This window comes from Aythya fuligula, chromosome 1, assembly GCF_009819795.1.
Source record: "Aythya fuligula isolate bAytFul2 chromosome 1, bAytFul2.pri, whole genome shotgun sequence".
Classification (NCBI taxonomy): domain Eukaryota; kingdom Metazoa; phylum Chordata; class Aves; order Anseriformes; family Anatidae; genus Aythya; species Aythya fuligula.
In genome coordinates, this window is record NC_045559.1 from 183,742,137 (window position 1) to 183,760,147 (window position 18,011).

Below are 18,011 nucleotides of genomic sequence, written 5' to 3' on the forward strand. Positions count from 1 at the left end.
AAATGCTCCACTATTCAATGAGATTACTTTTTTGTAAGTTAGAAATTGATTTTTTCATATGTTTTCAACGGTGGGGAACCGGAGAGAGAACAGCACCTGAAATTATAGTATGTGCTTGGCTTAGCATAGTGTAGTAACCTATACATTTTGGTTTTCAAAGACAGTTTGTAAACTGTAAAACTGCATACAGGATACTGACTAAGTATTTTGTTTCTTTTTTTTTTTTTTTTTCTTTTTCAGATTATACCTAAAAACACAAATACAACCTTCTCTATGGTCATAAAATAAAAATGGAGCTTCATTCAAATCTTGAATACCTTGACTGCAATCATCAACTTGACTGCAATCATTCAACAAAATCTTAGCTCTTCATACCAAAAAAATTTGGCTCACAAAAAAAAAGAAAAAGTACAATAAACTTTCAATAGAAGGTTCTCTCATGAGGCAACCTACCATATACTACTGCTAGATACGAGTTTCCAAAAAAAACATTACATCCCATTTTCAGCACATTTTTCATAAACATGCAACTTCACTATAAAATACAAAACACTTGGCTCTCAAGAACAGCTTTATAAAGACACACTGCATCAATAAAATTTTTCTTTGTGATTAACTTTACATTGTAATAAGAACTGTATTTTCACTAATGTTTATATATCAGATTTCGTATTATAATGTAGTAATAATTTGCTCTTTGTGAACATCATGTTCAGAAGGAAATATCTATACACATTAACATACTAGACTATTAAAAACTCAGTTACAGAATTTTATTGATACAGTAGATTAATAAAAACTGATAGGGGAAGATAAATTGGGGAGGGTATTCAGTACATTATTTAATAACACACTTTTAAAATTATAATATTTTAAATCCTTTTTGAATTTTCAATGCCACTAGAAGTCCAGAGAAGTCTGGAATCAATACTGAGGCGTAAAACAAGTCAAACAACTTCTTCCACAATTTGCATCTCTTGTATTATTCTATCCAACATTGTTCAACTGTAAAAGAAAGTAATTTAGCACCTCTGATGATAGGTAGGTGCCTCAAGGTAAACACTAGGTTAGATTCATGAAGGAAACAAACACTATTGCATTTCTTCTTCTTCTTCTTAACAAATAGTGGCAAAAGTGGCACTATTTGTTCAACTGATTTTTTTTCACAGTTAAATGTCAACAAGAGTACAAATACGAACACTGACAGATATTGCTTGAGATCAATTTTTAACAAACTCTGCTCCTTTTTAAATCAATAGATCCAATAAACAGTGGGGCACTGTCAGTTTAAAGCCGCAGATAAAAGCTATACAAGCACTTTAGAAGTCAGAAACATTAAAAAAAGAACTATTTACAGTTTTCTTCTTTAGTTCATATGTCTACAAAGCCAGCGCACATTACACTTCACAAAAACCCACAGTTAATGATATCAACATGTGTGTGGCTAAAGCTTGTGACCTAGGGACTGCAAATGCCGGGGCAGTAAAAGTAAAATAGGCTTTGTCTTTTTTCAGCAACCCCATTTGTGCACTAACAGCTTCGTTCAGTCTCAAGCTTTATATTAAAAGCATTCTTCAAAGCTTTCACCTGGAAGGCTGATAACTACATGCTCACTCATCGCCTTTCCCTTTTCGAAGTTCTGCGACGCACCTGTTTGGGGAAAAAAGTATTTTAAATATTTAACAGAAAAAATAAGTTATGAAAAAAGTCAAGAAGAATTGTAGTTTATGGGAAAAATGCTTACTTCATCATAACGTTTAAGTAACTGTATAGTGTCATTAATTACTAATTTTATCACAGGTGCAAGCCTTGATCAATGGCCCAGATGTAAATTTGTTTGATGTTGTAAACCTGCATCTTTCAAGTGTTAAAAAAAATAATCTAATGTCCTCAGATGCTTCAATCATCAGATTTGTTGAAAGGCATCCTCAATTACATCTATAGTATTACTATTAACACCCCTATATTTATAAGAATTAAATATATAAACTTATTTTAACATATTTGCATATGCTAGTAAGAGGAAAAAGATTGGTTTAGAATTCTGCTCCAAGTTTCTGTAATTGTTATCTGATGCTATTCATTTTGCATTCCTCTTTTGCATAAACAAACATAACTCACTATTATAATCTAGCTGACAAAAATAGGTACAAGCTGCCCAGAAAATAATTCCCATGATGTACTACACAACTCAGATTAAAAAATTAAACAGAATAGAAAATTTAAGATACTTGACAAAAACTGATATTTTCTCTCAGAGAAATGCAGATTCTACAAGAAACTACACTGCAGTGCCACTATAAAACACAGAGGTGGCAAACACCTCCTTCATTTTCAAGGAGGAAGGTTAAGTTACAAGAACAGGGGAAGTCAGTCAATACAGAGAGGACATTACAGATTAAAAAAAAGAAAAAAGCTAAGGAATTTCTCTTACATTGATTGTGGAGACTTCCTCTTCTTCCATTACTTCTTCCTGGGGGATGTCATCACTGACAGGTGAAGTACTCTGAAATACATCCATCTCTTCACTAGATTCATTCTCCTTACTGGCTGCTTGTTTGGAACGTCCTGCACGGCTAAAATCAGGAAAAAAAATAAAGATCAGTTTCATGCCATATGGGTCTGCACATGCATAAACTCTGCAAGAGAACAAACATTCCTCTTTATAAGAACAGAAGCCTTAAAATTTCAATTTATATAGTACATATTATATGCCTTTCTAGTTCATCTGCAGAAAGAACACTAGAGGTATAAATAGGAGGGTGAGCAACAGCAATAGGAAACCAAATTCTTCCAGAATAAAGAACCAGGAGTACAACATGGAGCAATTTTTGCATCTATAGACGGGACAGATATTTCTCTTCAGTGTCAGAACACAGGCCAAGAAGGCTGACACACAACAGTAACCAGTGACCAGGAAAAGCCAGGCAGCAACTGTTTTATTTATTTCTTCTGAACAAATAGATCTCTTCTATTTCTTTAGCAGTTTATACACCACAGAATTTAAGTAGCTGCATGTATATTTTTACAGACCTAGAAGAACTCGCATGTTGCTATTTATGAAATTAACGCTATAGTGGACCTAAAAGCAAATCTTCCAAGCTAGCTCGTGCTAAGAGCTAGGGATAATCAGGATAATACCACCTTAATCGGGATAATCAAGAACAATCACTCAACAATATCTTTAGTTAGTTATTAGAGCTGAACCACGAGCAAAAAAAAAAAAACATTCCAGCTGCTGAAAATGAGAACTAGTCTCCCCTACATCCTCCCCACCTTAAAAGAAAGAAAAAAAAAAAAAAAAAAAGACAACTGGATATGTATCCAAAACTACAGCTGCACTCACATTACCATTTTGGTTTGTGTCGTTAGCAGTTTGGAAGCAAATCACTGAATCATCCCACTTACTGCACTTAGGCTTGGTTTGAGAAGCTGTCTTGGTGCACCCAAACTAGGTGAGTTTTTGGATGAAATCAAACCAGAAATGCTCTTCCAGTCGGACATCAGGCTTCAATCCCCAGTGGGGTCATATAGATCCCAATCAACTGTTCTCTGACAGCTTCAAACCATACATGTGATGGGAATTTTCAGTCATGAGAACCATGGTAAAATCAGTTTAGAATAAAACCCCTGAATTACACATAATAATTATAGTACAGTTGGAGTTTCAGCACCAACCAAGCAACCTTTCTTTGAAAAAAACAATAGAGAATAGCCCGATTGAAGCTTTCCAAGACTCTGGCAGAAGTAACAGAATTGAAAAGGAAAGAGGAGAATTATTAACAAGCTAGGTTCATCTCTCCACATGCAAGTGAAAAGAGGTAGGAAACAGAACACTGGAAAGGTTGGGATACCGTGGGTGCAAAATGCTAGAGCATGAGGTACAAATTTGTTTAGCACGGAGTTCAGGCATGTAAAAAAAAAAACAAAATCTGCTGCAGATAGGCAAATTGGACACAAATCTGGATCCTGTCAGAGGAAGATCAACAGGATGCTAAGCCCAGAAGCTAGAAAAACAATACTGGCAACAGAATAATACAGAATGCCAAACCAAAGATGTGTGTAAGCCATGCCTTAAGGCATTTAACACCAGGTCTGGGAGAAGTATGTTGCAAATCTCTTCCATGTTCCAGTTTTTATTTTCCTGTCCACTTGTACATGCAATATATGTAAAGCAGAAGTGTACATGTATAGAAAAGGTAGAGATACCTGTAGTTTCTACAGTAAGCACAAGAAAATGAAGCCAGCCACAGAATTTACCTTTATTTTGTAGCTCAACACACCTCAAGATTTTCTAGAACTATTATCCGTAGACTATAAGCACATTTTATTCATTTGGAAATGATTCAAATGGATAATACATTACCTTACAAGGAGGAGGCCACAAATTAGAGTCATTGATATTTCATTTAAGGAGAACCAGAATAGATTTACTGTGGTGAAATGGTATTGTGAAGAGCAACAATTTGATTCTTCCTCCCTGTCTAGAACAAACAGGAACACTTTTTGCTCCTGGAGTCCTAATAAAGCCTTATCCTCAAGGCCCTCGTGTGCTTTATTGACTTTTCTCCTAGAAGAGCAAAGCTACGTATATGCTACCTGAGCACATTAAATTTACTTGTAGCCTATTTGCTCTAGTTTGAGATGCTCTAGGAGAAGCAGCTGGGGAAAACACTTTAGAAATAACAGTGGCAATTTATTTTCATAACTGTCAATTAAAGTATTCTGAAATGTTTTCAGTAAATGATTGTTTGGGGGCACAGAGGCATATTTTAAATTTTTACTAAACACAAATTCAGAAAATATTCACCACTTACACTTTTTTTTGCTGTGATGGTGGTGTTTTTGATGACCTTCCTCGTCCTTTCTGTGGCGTAGACTGTGCTGATTCAACTGTACTAGTTTCAGATGGTTCTGCTCTGTTTTGAGGAAGACCCAAATTGCAAAGTATCAAATTATAACTAATGTCCAAGGATAAAAAAGATGCAGCTTACAAGATGACAGACTTACCTCTGCTGTGTTCTTTTCGTTGTCCTGTTTTGCCTGCCTTTGGGCTTTTGTTCAATGTTTTCAGTTTGCCTTTCTTCTTCCTCTTCCTCCTCTTCTACTGCTGCTGCTGGCGTTTGTTTTTTTTTGCTCCTTTTTGATGACTTTGCTGGTGGTTCTTCCTTTGGTGTTGCCCCATTATTTGCTTTGGGAGGGCGTCCTCTTCTCCCTTTCTTTGGTGGACTGTTCTGTTCATCCTCACTTTCTATTACATCATCTTTTAGCCTTTTTTCCTCTTGCCATTGCGTTTCATCAGATTCTGAAACAACTGCAGGTCTCTTCCTTCCCCGTTGACTACCTCTAAGTTTCTGCTCTTGTCCCAGTTTATTCAGGTCATCTATGCTTAGTTTCTCTTCTGAGTCTGTGATAGCTGGTTTCTTCCTTCCTCTAGGCTTCTCAATCTCTGACTGAAAAGGTAAGATCACATCTTTAAATGAAAAAATTAAGCTGCCATATTGAACTGTCACACGCACAAAAGCTACAGACCTCCCCACAACAAGACAAAGAGCCTTCAGGTTACACAAGAAATTGAGATTGTCTACCATATTCATTTCTAAAACCTTTTCAAAAGTATAAACTTGTTTATGGATACACATAAAATACCAAACAAGAGAGAAAGATTATTTCAAAGATGAGCAGTTAAATCACAGAAGTATATTAGGTCTTCCTCATCTGTATCCTCAACTGTGGCAAACACAATTGGTTTAAACATTCATACCTTAATTTTTATCACTAGGAAAATATAAAGATAATATATAGGATGGGAATGGACAATTTGAAGCTTTAGCTCTGTTTAGAGTTGTGGGGTCCTTATGCCTAGCTCCCATGCTGGCAGTGGCAAGGCACTAAATACACAAGACAGTGGGCAATTTAGATTCGTAATTGTAGAGGAAAGCACAAGAATTAGTAATAGTTGCCAAAGCTCTGCTACCACAGTTGCACTGAGACTCAACATTTGTTCAGCTCAGCAAAATGTACCATGAGAAGAAAGGTAGAACCCTAGGTAGTAGCTTTCAGAAGAGGAACTGTTAAAGAAACTGTTAAGGAGAATGTCTGAACAATGATGGCATATTATGCCAGTTCATGGTTTCAGTGACAAAACTTGATCTAGATCACAGGTATTGTTATTCCCTGTTCTGTTTGCTTTTGCAGTGAAAGTGCCCATCTGTCACATTGCAGCTGCTTCTACCAGGTAAGTACCGTTGTATCTATGAGTCTCAGAGCAAAGTTTCTCCCTCAGGTGAAATGTTCTGAAGCTTTAGAACTAGTATATTGTTCTATGCTATAATCTGGACAAATAACCTAAATAATAGTGACATCTTTAAAACCTGGACTTTCTGGTCCCCAGTGGAAATTCTGCTTCTCTGTTAGTACTTGTTATAGTCTGCTGCCTAGCCCTAAAGAAAGAAAACTGAATTCTGAATCACCTTAAGCAGCTTGCTTACATATTCAAAATGAGATGCAAATACCCTCAGAAGTGTGAAATACTGCACTATATTTGCTTTACCACTTAAGTTCTGCCAGTTATGAATTCACCCTGTATCTTCTAAACTACTGCATGTCAGCAGCCGTTTGGACTCTCAGACCTTTCAGATTTTCAGCTGATGCAACATATCAAAACAAACTATTTTTTTTTTCTTTTTTAAACAAAGTTGTTGATCTGTAACAAAAAAATGAGAGCTTTAAACAATTGCCTTGCTCAGATTAGGGAAAAACTGAATTAAATTACTAAACTAGTTTTGTAATCAAAATAAGTTCACTAAAAACTTACACGTATTAGTTGCTGTTTTATCATTTAAAGTTTATTATAAAGAATGCATGTATTTAGATGGCAAGATTGGTCTGAAAAATTTAAAGTTGAAAGGAAAGCAAAGTGTAAGAAAGCAAATTCCAAGGTTATTCTATGAAATACTGTGCTTAAGGATAGGGCTTTTTTTTTAATTGACAAAAGATTTATTATTTTTCTGGTTTCAGTACGTGCCAGTTTCCTACAAGATACTACAGCTTAATCGGTTACCTGCACTTCAAGACAAGCAAAGGATCAGGATATTTTAACTAGGTAGTAGCCTTCTATGTTTCAAGCAACCCAGAAAAACAACAGACTGACATAACAGGAAAATAGAGAAATACCAGACAGTCAAAAAAAAAAAACAAAAAAACCCACAACATGAAACATAGCAGTGACATCAGATATAGCATATCCTTAATAGATTTTAGAAAATACAGTTGTAATAAATATGATATTGATTGTATTGTTTTTCATGCATATCCCAAATCACTACAATTACTACAGACTGCCAAAAATTAACGAGGAACAAAAAATGAAGTTTACTAGTGGCATATGAAAGTCTTTTTATTTGAACAGTTCTTTGAATTATGACTTTTCTTTGGTGTTTTTCTTCTGTATTCTGATATAACACATGTAAATATTGCTTGAGACTAAATGTTTAGCCTGTCTATAATTTCAGTAAACGCATTAGGCCTATAACTATCAGTTAGCTGGCTTACTCTGACCTAAAGCCTATGACAAATCAGACAATAAAACCATGCTACAACTTCTACTTGTGATATCTGCCACTCAGAACCAAGCATTTTTCCTGCCTTCAAGTACAAGTCATACACAAGAAAACAGAATCCATATGGCTATTCAGAAAACTCTTCTCCGAGTTTCTAAATCCAGTGTCAAATCACGATGCCCTCTTGCTTTTCAGGGTAACCAGAGAACTGGCAGTTGCTATTCCTTATAGCTGTTGAAAGAAAAACACAGCTGGCTGGAAAAGGAGAACATGCCTTAACGTCAGTCATGGGGCAATACCAAAAAAGGCGAGAATTGTAATATATTAATGCTACAACTGAGGTATTATCACTTTGCTAGCATCAAGCAAAGAAATCATATATGAAACACGAAACAGAATTTTACAACCTCAGAAGGCAATCTGAAATCTAAGACAGGTTAATGTGTTCCCCCAGAATTATAGTCGATCACTCTCAAGTTAATCCAATTAATTCTTCCACAGCTACATTTTAACCATCAACCACACACAAAAAACCTACAGTATACTGGGGAACAGAAGCCCAAGCAAGCTATCAACTTGAACAATGTCCCAAATACTTCATCAATGAATCCTGAACATGAGGCAAATCATGGACTAACTCTCATCAACCTAACTCTATCTGTTCCTGTCTATATCCTGCAAATTGTAATTGGAAATCTTGAAAGCTTACAAAAATGGTCAATATGATGCAAAGGTAATGTATGGTACACATGCAAAACAGACAAATTGGAAATCATTTTTCATTACATTTTCACCTCTAACTCTCAGCACACTTTCCAGTAGTTTACAAAATTACCTCAGTTTCATGTAAAATATCTGGATTAGAAGAACATGTTTTCTTAAATCATACAAAATACCAGCACATTAATTGTTAAAGTCCTGGTGATTTAAAATTAACCATCTGTAACGCAACCAAACAGCTCACCCTTACAAGATCAGAGTCGTCCCTTTTGTCAGTTTTCTTCCCTGGTAACGGCGAAGTCAGTGTGAAGTCTTCATTTTCACTGTGGTCCATTTCAGTACTGTCCAGCCTAGAATCAAAAAACATTTGTTCTCTTCATCATTATAGTATAGCAGGCAATTATTACATAAATAAATATATATGTATTAAGAACAACCTTCAGAATAAATCTATTCTTGAATCAAATCTTGCAGAAAGAACCTTTTACTATGGGTATTACAGTTATCACATATCACAAAATAGAGCACCTAAGTCTCAAGACGAAGATGTCAATCGTAAGCCAAATCAATCATCTTTCTCAGTTCAAAGAAAAAAAAGAAAAAAAAAAGCTGAGCTTTCTGATACAGAAAAGCCTTATAGAGATACAAGAGATCTGTGTATTTGTATACATTTCCATAAAATTCATATACCAATCAAAGATCCCCAGAGACCAACTAAAACGCGAACACTTTGTTATGGTGAGGTCCAGGAAACAGAACAGCAAATTTAAATTTCACAGAGTTCATCCCTCAGCTTTCTTTTGTTATTTATGGCAGCACATATTAAGCAATTATACTTCTATTTCAGTTTCTACATATGTAAACGTGGACAATGTTACTCCTGCATATATGAAACACTGAGACCCAGAAATAAAAGGTAACATACAAGATAAGGTAACAAAACACAAGAGTAATTTTTTTTTTTTTTTTTTTTTATCTGCCCTGAGGCTGGAATAAAGGAAAAAAAAGAGTTGCTTTTAAGAGTGCAGATATTTTTATGGAAACTACGCTACGCATTAAAAAGACAAGTGGTATTCAGATACACAAGCTCTTAACTCCCTGTCCTGGGCACTGCCTGGACAGAGAAAGACATTCTTACACCTACAAGTAAAAAAAATTGCAATAACTTCCGGCAGTTTTTATACATCACCTTAACAGATGTAAGCTTGTGTGTATGCATTCAGTCATATTAAATAGGAAATACCATGCATACTGAATCATAGAATGGCTTGGGATGGAAGGGACCTTAAAGATCACCTAGTTCCAACCAGCCTAGTGGGATGCCACCCACTAGATCAGGTTGGCCAAGTCCCCATCCAGCCTGGCCTTGAACACCTCCAGGGATGGTGCATCCACAACCTCTCTGGGTAACCTGTGCCAGTGCTTCGCTACCCTTACACCGAAGAATTTCCTCCTAAAGTCTAGTCTAAATCTATCCTCTTTTAGTTTAAGACCATTCTCCCTTGTCCTATCATTATCTACTTGAGTAAAGAGTCCCTCTCCATCCTTTCTATAAGATACATCTAAGTACTGAAAAGCCACAATGAGGTCTCCTCAGAACCTTCTGTTGTTTATGCTGAACATCCCCAGCTCTCTCAGCCTGTCCCCATAGGAGAGGTGCTACAGACATCTGACCATCTCTGTGGCCCTCCTCTGGACCCGCTCTAACAGCCCCACGTCCTTCTGGTGCTGGGGGCCCCAGCCCTGGATACAGCACTCCAGGTGGGGCCTCACAAGGGCAGAGCAGAGGGGCACAATCACCTCGCTCCACCTGCTGCTGGGCATGCCTCTGTTGATGCAGCCCAGGACGTAGTTGGCTTTTGGGGCTGCAAGCACACGCTGCTGGCTTATGTCAAGCCTTTCATCCACCAGAACTCCAAAGTCTCTCTCCACAGGGCTGCTCCCAATGAGTTCTTCTCCCAGTCTGTACTTGTGTCCAGGATTGCTCCGACCCAGGTGCAGCACCTTGCACTTGGACTTGTTGAACCTCACCCAGTTCACGTGGGCCCACTTCTCCAGCCTGTCCAGGTGCTGTTGAATGGCATCTCTCCCTTCTTTGTTATCAACTGCACCACTCAGCTTGGTGTCATCTGCAAACTTGCTGAGGGTGCACTCAATCCTGTCATCTATGCCATTTTGGGGGTTGGACCCAATGATCAATCAAGGTCCATTCCAACCCCTACAATTCCGTGATGAAGACATGGAAAAGCACTAGTCCCCAAGACAAACCCCAAGGGACACCGCTTGTCACCGGCCCCCACCTGGACATAGAACCATTGACAACTACTCTCTGGGTGTGACCTTCAAGCCAACTCCTTATCCACCAAATGACCCACCCTTCAAACCTGTATCTTTCCAATTTAGAGATTAGGATGTCATGTGGGACCTTGTCAAAAGCCTTGCAGAAGTCCAAGTAGATAACACTGGTCGGTCTTCCCTTGTCAACTGATGCAGTCACTCCACCATAGAAGGTCACCAGATTGGTCAAGCACAATTTGCCCTTAGTGAAGCCATGCTTGCTGTCTCAGACCACCTCCTTGTCCTGCATGTGCCTTAACACTGCATCCAGGAGAACCCATTTCATGATTTTGCTAGGCACAGAGGTGAGGCTCACTGGTCTGTAGTTCCCCAGGTCCTCCTTTCTACCTTTTTCAAGAATGGGAGTGATGATTCCTTTCTTCCAGTCACCAGGGACTTCGCCTGACTGCCATGATTTTTCAAATATGATGGAGAATGGCTTGGTGACTGCATCAGCCAATTCCCTCAAGACCCTGGGATGCATACCATCAGGCCCCATAGACTTGTAGTTATTAAGTTGTATCAGGAGGTCCTGATCTTGCTCTTTACTTACAGTGGGAGGGACTCTGCTCCCCAAGCCCCTGTCTACAGTTTCAGGTACTTGAGAGATGTGAGAAACCCGACCAATCAGTTTAACTTAGGTGAGCTGGGGAGACCATGAAGATGACAGAATAGGTTAGGCTGCAAGCGCAGCATTTTTTAAATAAACTGGATGAAGAACAGCATGAGTCTCAGATTAATTTCACAGGATATGAAGAAGCTGGATTCTAATCTGTCTTTAGGCAGTAATCTATTTCTGCATATGAACTTGTGTGACTTGTAAGAAATAAGTCTGTGTGATTTTTCATTGAGTTGTAAGTACTTGTTGTAAAGCACTGCACTACATTCATGCTAACATTACATATTAAACAGTCACAGAAGAATCAAGTGATTTTAGTCTTAGATTCAAACATAACTTTCTCTCAGTCTTCAATCAATGTGAGTAAATATGAATAGTGGGGACTATACAATTGTTAATGGTTTAACAAACAAACATAAGACACAGAGACTGACTAATAACTTACAAAACTGACACAAAATAAAATATAAATTTTACAGATAGCTAACTAGAAGACAACTTCTCTAACACTGCAGTATCTTCAGTCCTTACATCGCAGAATCTAAAATCCAGAAATGTTTATCTGCTAATTCCAGCAAAGTGTAGGACAAGTTTATAGAGGAGGAGGTTACGCTAAATCACCACACTGGCCTACCAGTCCGCACTGTCTATGACATATTAACATTACAGCAGGCTACAAAGTTCCTAGGATATGCAGATGTGTATATATATGTATCAAAAAGAAAAGTGATATATATGAAAAAAAAAAAAAAAAAAGTATGAGGCTCTCCTTCCCTCCTTCAACCATCTCTGGATGTGATTTGATTCTATTTCTGTGATTATGCTTGAACATTTTTCCTCCTCTTCTCTCTAACAGCAACTTTATTTCTGGGATTAGAAAGCCAAATTCATGGTTTTCATTATACAATGTGCTACTATAACTTTACTTCAAAATAAGAGAATATAATTCTGTTTCCCACTTAGAAAACATTATAGAAATATTCAAAGTTTCCATTACAAATACTTGAAATATCAAAGCCCCTTTGTTGACTACCAACCTCCCTTTGATCCTTCCTGGAGAGCTTGGATTTGAACTGCTGCTGGCATTGCTTACAGTTTCCATTCGTGAAGATTTGGACTGAGACTGCTTGCCTGCTGACGAAAGAGGCTTGTTAACTGCTCCAAGAACATTGGCTGCTTTGGGCTGAAACCAAAAATATATTTCCTTTATTTTAAGCTACACATTTAGATATTGTTAACATGTACTATGCTTATTCACACATTTCACTTTCTGTGAACAGTATCTTAATTATAATATGATGCAATAAACATTTAAATTTGAAAGTTATGACAAGAGAAGGAAACAGACAGAGCTGCAATCAAATAGCCAGCTGCCACCAAAACCAATATTACTTTCTCAACCCTTATAACTCTGTCCTCTTCTTATTGGGTGCTCACCTGACCTTGCAGTAAGCCATTTCAGCACCTTTTGTACAGTTTGCTTTCAGGTGATGTAGCTGCCTGAACCAGCTTGCCATTTGGATTAGATAAGCACCTGAACTGGCAAAATAGAAACAGCAGTAGGACAGCAATTTCAGCATCAAGCCATTAAACTGGCTTAGCTGTAATGGCAAACCACACTAGCTTCAACTGGAAACAAACGAGAGGCTCAGAAGCAAATATTCTGGAGAAGACTGAGGTTTCATGCACAGATTTGAAAATGATTAGGCTTTTAATAGGAGCCAAAATTTCCAGACAGTGATGAGCTTCAGGTTATTTATTTAAGTGGATTATCTTTCGGATGTGCTAAATACCTCTAGCTTATACTAACTTTTGAGAGAGTTGAAAGGATTCAGTTACTCCTAAAGACAATGCTCCTTTACGCCAAACACCAGCATACAAAAATGTTGAATGATTTAAGACCATTCCCCAGATTTCACAATATCTGGGATGATCCATTTTCTATTTAGGTATTAGATTCTAGCTATATCTCAAATTGGTGACAGCACAAATATAAACAAACAAAACCACCAAAACTCATGCTGTTCGACATGCACATCATAGCAGTTTTGAATGGTCCTTTTTCAGAGACACACAACACTGATGTGCTGATTTTATTTTCATTAAAGTATAAAATTAAGTCCGGCTATAAGAGATTCACTCTGCTCTAAGTATGAAAAAAACAGCATATTCTCTCCAAAAATAAGAAACCTTGGAGAACCAAATGCAGTTTAAGAATTTATATCTTTAAGTTCACAGTTTAACATTAATCAATAAGTGAATACAGAAAGAACTCGAATACACAGGGGCATTCAAACTCACACTGGACATTTTTTTGTCTCTCTCTGGTTTTAAAAGACTTCAGGCTTTATCTACTACCACCACCACTGCATACACAGTAGCAGTCTTCCTTCTATCTGTCTCATTCTCTTGTTTATTTTTGGTTTATAAAACCTTCAGGCAGAAAAAAAATATTTAACCTCAACTTGAAGGTTTTTGGGTTTTGTTTTTTGTTTTTTTTTTTTTAACTGTACAGGTCAGTTATTCTTTTTTTAATTGTCATTATTAATAATAATATATATACACAGACGCATATGTACATGTATATATACAGACCTTTCCAGGAGTAAAAAATGACTTCATTTCTGGAGGAAGATAATTTTTGGTGTTACTGAAATTCTGTAAAGAAGGGAAAAAGCAACAACAACAAAGTCAATGAATAAGATATATACATTTCGGAGGTAGTACTAAAAGAGATTTTCTTTACATCTTTTATACTTCTGAAATTTTAACCTGAACATCATCTAAAAAAAAAAAAAAAAAAAAAAAAGAAAAGAAAAGAAAAAAGAAAGCAGTGTGTGTATGTACATATAAATACTTACGAAAACATACATACACGTATCTTCAACTAAATTAAGACAGGGAGAAATCTGAAGTTGCCAAGATCTACAGAGCTCTTAAGTTACAACTAACAAAGATGTAAGTAGATTTATCTCAAGACAAATTAAACTCCAAGGTATACCTTGTCAGGTTGAGTAAAATATCGTGCTGGAAGTACAGGGTCTTTAGGGGATTCCAAACTGTACGTTGTACTCTTTGACATAATGATATTCATTGCTACATCACAGACTGTGTAGAGTTTCTGTAAAAAAAATTAATAATAATAATCATAAGTTCATTGCAAGTCTTCACAGAATCACAGAATAGTTGAGGCTGGAAGGCACCTCTGGAAATCATCTAGCCCAATCCTCTCTGCCAAGCCAGGTCACCTAACACACATTGCACAGAATGGCATCCAGGTGGATTTTGAGTATCTCCAGAGAAGGCGACTCCACAGCATCCCTGGGTGACCTGTTCCAGTGCTCTGTCACCCTCACAGTAACAAAGTGTTTTCTCATATTCAGTTGGAGCTTTCATGTTTCAATTTGTGCTCCATGTCTCTTATCCTGTTGCTGGGCATCACTGAAAGGATTCTGGCTCCATCCTCTTGACACCCTCCCCTTAGATATTTATACACATTGATAAGATCCCCTCTCAGTCTTCCCTTCTCCAAGCTAAACAGGCCCAGCTCTCTGCCCCTCCTCAAATGACAGATGCTCCAGTCCCCTCAACTTGTTCCAGTAGCTCCACGTCCCTCTTGTACTGGGGAGCCCAGAACTGGACACAGTTCTCCAGGTGAGGCTTCACCAGGGCTGAGCAGAGGGGGAGGATCACCTCCCTTGACCTGCTGGCAACACTCTTCCAATGTACCCCAGGATCCCATGGCCTTCTTGGCCACAAGGGCACATTGCTGCCTCATGGTTACCCTGCTCTCCACTAGGACTTTCCAACTCCTTCTCCACAGAGCTGCGGGTAAACCCAAGCAGAGAACTACAAGGGCTCAGAGTTGAAAACAAGTATCTTAAGCATTTAACAGTAGCATCCATATTAAGCAGTGTATCGCCAGGTACTACAATGTAGGAACAGCAGACAAAAGCACTGCACACTCAGCAGTTAAAGAAAGCTATCTTCCATGATCTTTCTACACTTACAAATAATGTATGCCATGGTTCAAAGACAAATCTAAAAAAAAAAAATCTATTTGGGAAAAGCAGAGAAGTAACAAATGTATGTATTATATGATGCAAAAACCTCAAAAACAAGACCAGGGTTTGATACATTCACTACACAGTACAAACTGGAGACATCTCATGCGTGTGTTTTTCTTCCTACACTAAGCTTACTCTGTTGTACTTTTCAAATGAAATATTATAAAGCATAAAGTCTGGATGATTTAAAGAGTAAAAATATTAGTTCACTTCTGTCTAAAAGTAGTGTTTAATAAGGTTACTGGAGACAGAAACAAAGCAACTCATTTCCAGAACCAGGCGAAAACTAAATACAGTTTCCAGTCATAAAGTGTCACCTACTTCATTCATTTTTGCATCATCTGGTCCTTGAGCATCCTTTGTCTGTTTGATATTTTCTACCATTTTTCTGATAAATGCGTGACTGTTGTTTTCATTTTTAGCCATCAATATTTCCAGTATGAACCACAAACACCTAAGAAGAAAGGGAGTACTTCTAATGAATATGCCAAAAAAATTCCCACCCTTAAAAATAAAAAAAAAAATAAATCACATTTCAGAAAGTTGCTTACTATAGTTTTACTAGTATTACAGATTTAAGCAATTTCAACTCCAGCAAATAAATTAATTAGAAGAAAGAAATAAAGGTTAGGATGAGCAGAAAGTGTAGGTTCTTCTGTAAAATATTGCAGAACATTAAAAAAGCATATATTCCATTTCTAACAATATTCTACAGAAATAATTGCCATCGTTACACATACTGGACAATGTATCAGTGTACCTCTTTAAATTAAAATTTTACTAAAATTAAAAATTATTATAATCCTCTCAAATAACAATATTAAAAGTAGCCTTACTCTTTAATGTCCTTGAGTTGTTCAATGTCTTGAACTTTGACATAATCTGGGTCATGAGCTAGAAGATGTATAGTATAAGGAACAACATACTCTGGCAGAAGTGACAAGAGTTTCTCTGAAAAGCAAAATAAAGATGCATCAAAAGACTGTATCAAGAAATACATTTTCCTACTACTTGAATATTTTCTACTACAAAAGAAAAGATCAAAATTTAAGGTCAGCATACATTAAGATAAAATGTAGGTACATGTGGCCCTATCATTTCTTCATAACATTGCAGTTAATATGCATCTGATTGTTGATGTGTAGATGCTTTGTGCATGTAAAAACTGAGATTTTAAACATGTCTCAGGGCTGGATATTTTTTAACTATCTTGAACACAGCTAGAGTTCCTTCTACCCCCCTTGGTTCAAATCCTGTATTCAGAAAAACAGAAGATTGATCACAAAATCCATGTTAACTGCTACATCTGAGACCAGCACAATTGCAGAGTAAGCTATTATTCCTTCTTTGGACACTGCAGTGTAGCATCTTGCTGTCAAGAAAATAGAAAGAAGTGCACTTTTTTCAAAAAAACAAGTGAAAATAAAGATTTGCAGTCAAATAGCCACAATGTTTTCCAAACCTACAGCCTACCTCACCTGTTCAGAGAAGAGACAGAAGGTAACCTGACAGCTGTCGTAGCAGCTACCACAACAAAGTATTTGTGGACTGAGTCCACATTTTGACATTCAAAGCATTCAAAACTTTTTCTAGCATCCTGTGAGACTGGTAGATAGTCCTAAGCAAGGACAAAAGGACAACAGAAGAAAAGTCTTCTACATCAGAACGGTCAGATGGACAATTCTCCTAAGGGGAGTAAAAAAAAAAAAAAAAAAAAAAAAAAAGGTGGGGGGACTGTTGCCAAAGGACCTCTTAGAGTCATGACCACAAAATGCATGTTCCATAAGGTAACAAATTCGTAACTAACACAATGAAGAGTGAATTTCTGCGCCTCAAGTTTGATGTAGAAAACCATAATGAAAAGGTTATATCGCACAGGACAACGACAACATAAAGACAAATGAAAAAAGACCTACACTACCTTCTCCAGCCTAATGACTGATAGGAACTAGAGGAAATACCATATACCTAAGTTATTAAACCCGTGTCCTGTGCAACAAGCAGAGCAATAGGCAAGACATGCTAGTGTTTTGTGTATATTACTATAGTAGAAGCATCTGATCTTGAGTACCAGTGACAAGTGCAAATTCACAGTATAAACATGCCTATGAATAAATGCTTCACTGTGCATAGGAAGCGAGGGAAGAAATTCCTGGCTCTGCTTTTGAAAATATCCAACCACACTTTTGAGCAAGTGAGTGGTCATGAAAGACATGGAAAGTCTGGAAAGCCTTCCTTTAGTAAGCTTTTAACTATCCTGTATTAGGTTGTGAATAAGATGACCAGACTTCTGTAAATCATTATATACAATTCTATTTGAAATCTATTTTAAAATACATTAAAACACTGACATTTTTTTTTATCTCTATTATATGTTTTCATGAGATGTGTTTGAAAACTGCTGTGCACATAAATTAGAATACATCATTATTGTAGATCTCACAAGACCGAATAAATAATTGCCGAGAAAAACTCTTACTCTCTCCCATTTACAAAGGTCTGCATAATGAGGGTTGCTTCACAGCTTTCATAAAATACTTGGATTCAGTCATAACAGCAAAGAAAGAATTCAAAATTTACAAAGACCCACAGAAGATAGTGTTGCGAAGTTCCCAGGATACACCTTTACACAGCCAATGCAGTTAAATTACAAGAGTAATTACTAGACAGAATGTAAGCCATCATGATGTATGAGGAAAAATAAAA

At 37.0% G+C, this 18,011-nt stretch overlaps 1 protein-coding gene across 3 annotated transcripts in view; it reads right to left on the reverse strand.

Annotated features, from left to right (window-relative positions):
• Positions 1–248: 248 nt before the first annotated feature.
• The window catches only part of PDS5B (PDS5 cohesin associated factor B), a 108,953-nt gene continuing 91,190 nt past the window's right edge, over positions 249–18,011 (reverse strand). The window contains exons 26-35 of one of the 3 annotated variants that reach the window (XM_032188514.1): positions 16,142–16,256; positions 15,627–15,759; positions 14,240–14,359; positions 13,834–13,896; positions 12,276–12,421; positions 8,533–8,632; positions 5,011–5,453; positions 4,818–4,919; positions 2,435–2,576; positions 249–1,650 (exon numbers count right to left, since the gene is read on the reverse strand). In XM_032188514.1, coding sequence (XP_032044405.1) covers positions 1,615–1,650; positions 2,435–2,576; positions 4,818–4,919; positions 5,011–5,453; positions 8,533–8,632; positions 12,276–12,421; positions 13,834–13,896; positions 14,240–14,359; positions 15,627–15,759; positions 16,142–16,256 — 1,400 coding nt within the window. In that variant the 3' untranslated portion in view covers positions 249–1,614. Of the gene's footprint in view, positions 1,651–2,434; positions 2,577–4,817; positions 4,920–5,010; positions 5,454–8,526; positions 8,633–12,275; positions 12,422–13,833; positions 13,897–14,239; positions 14,360–15,626; positions 15,760–16,141; positions 16,257–18,011 lie in introns of all 3 variants that reach the window. The other 2 variants (XM_032188506.1, XM_032188522.1) reach the window with 2 other exon arrangements.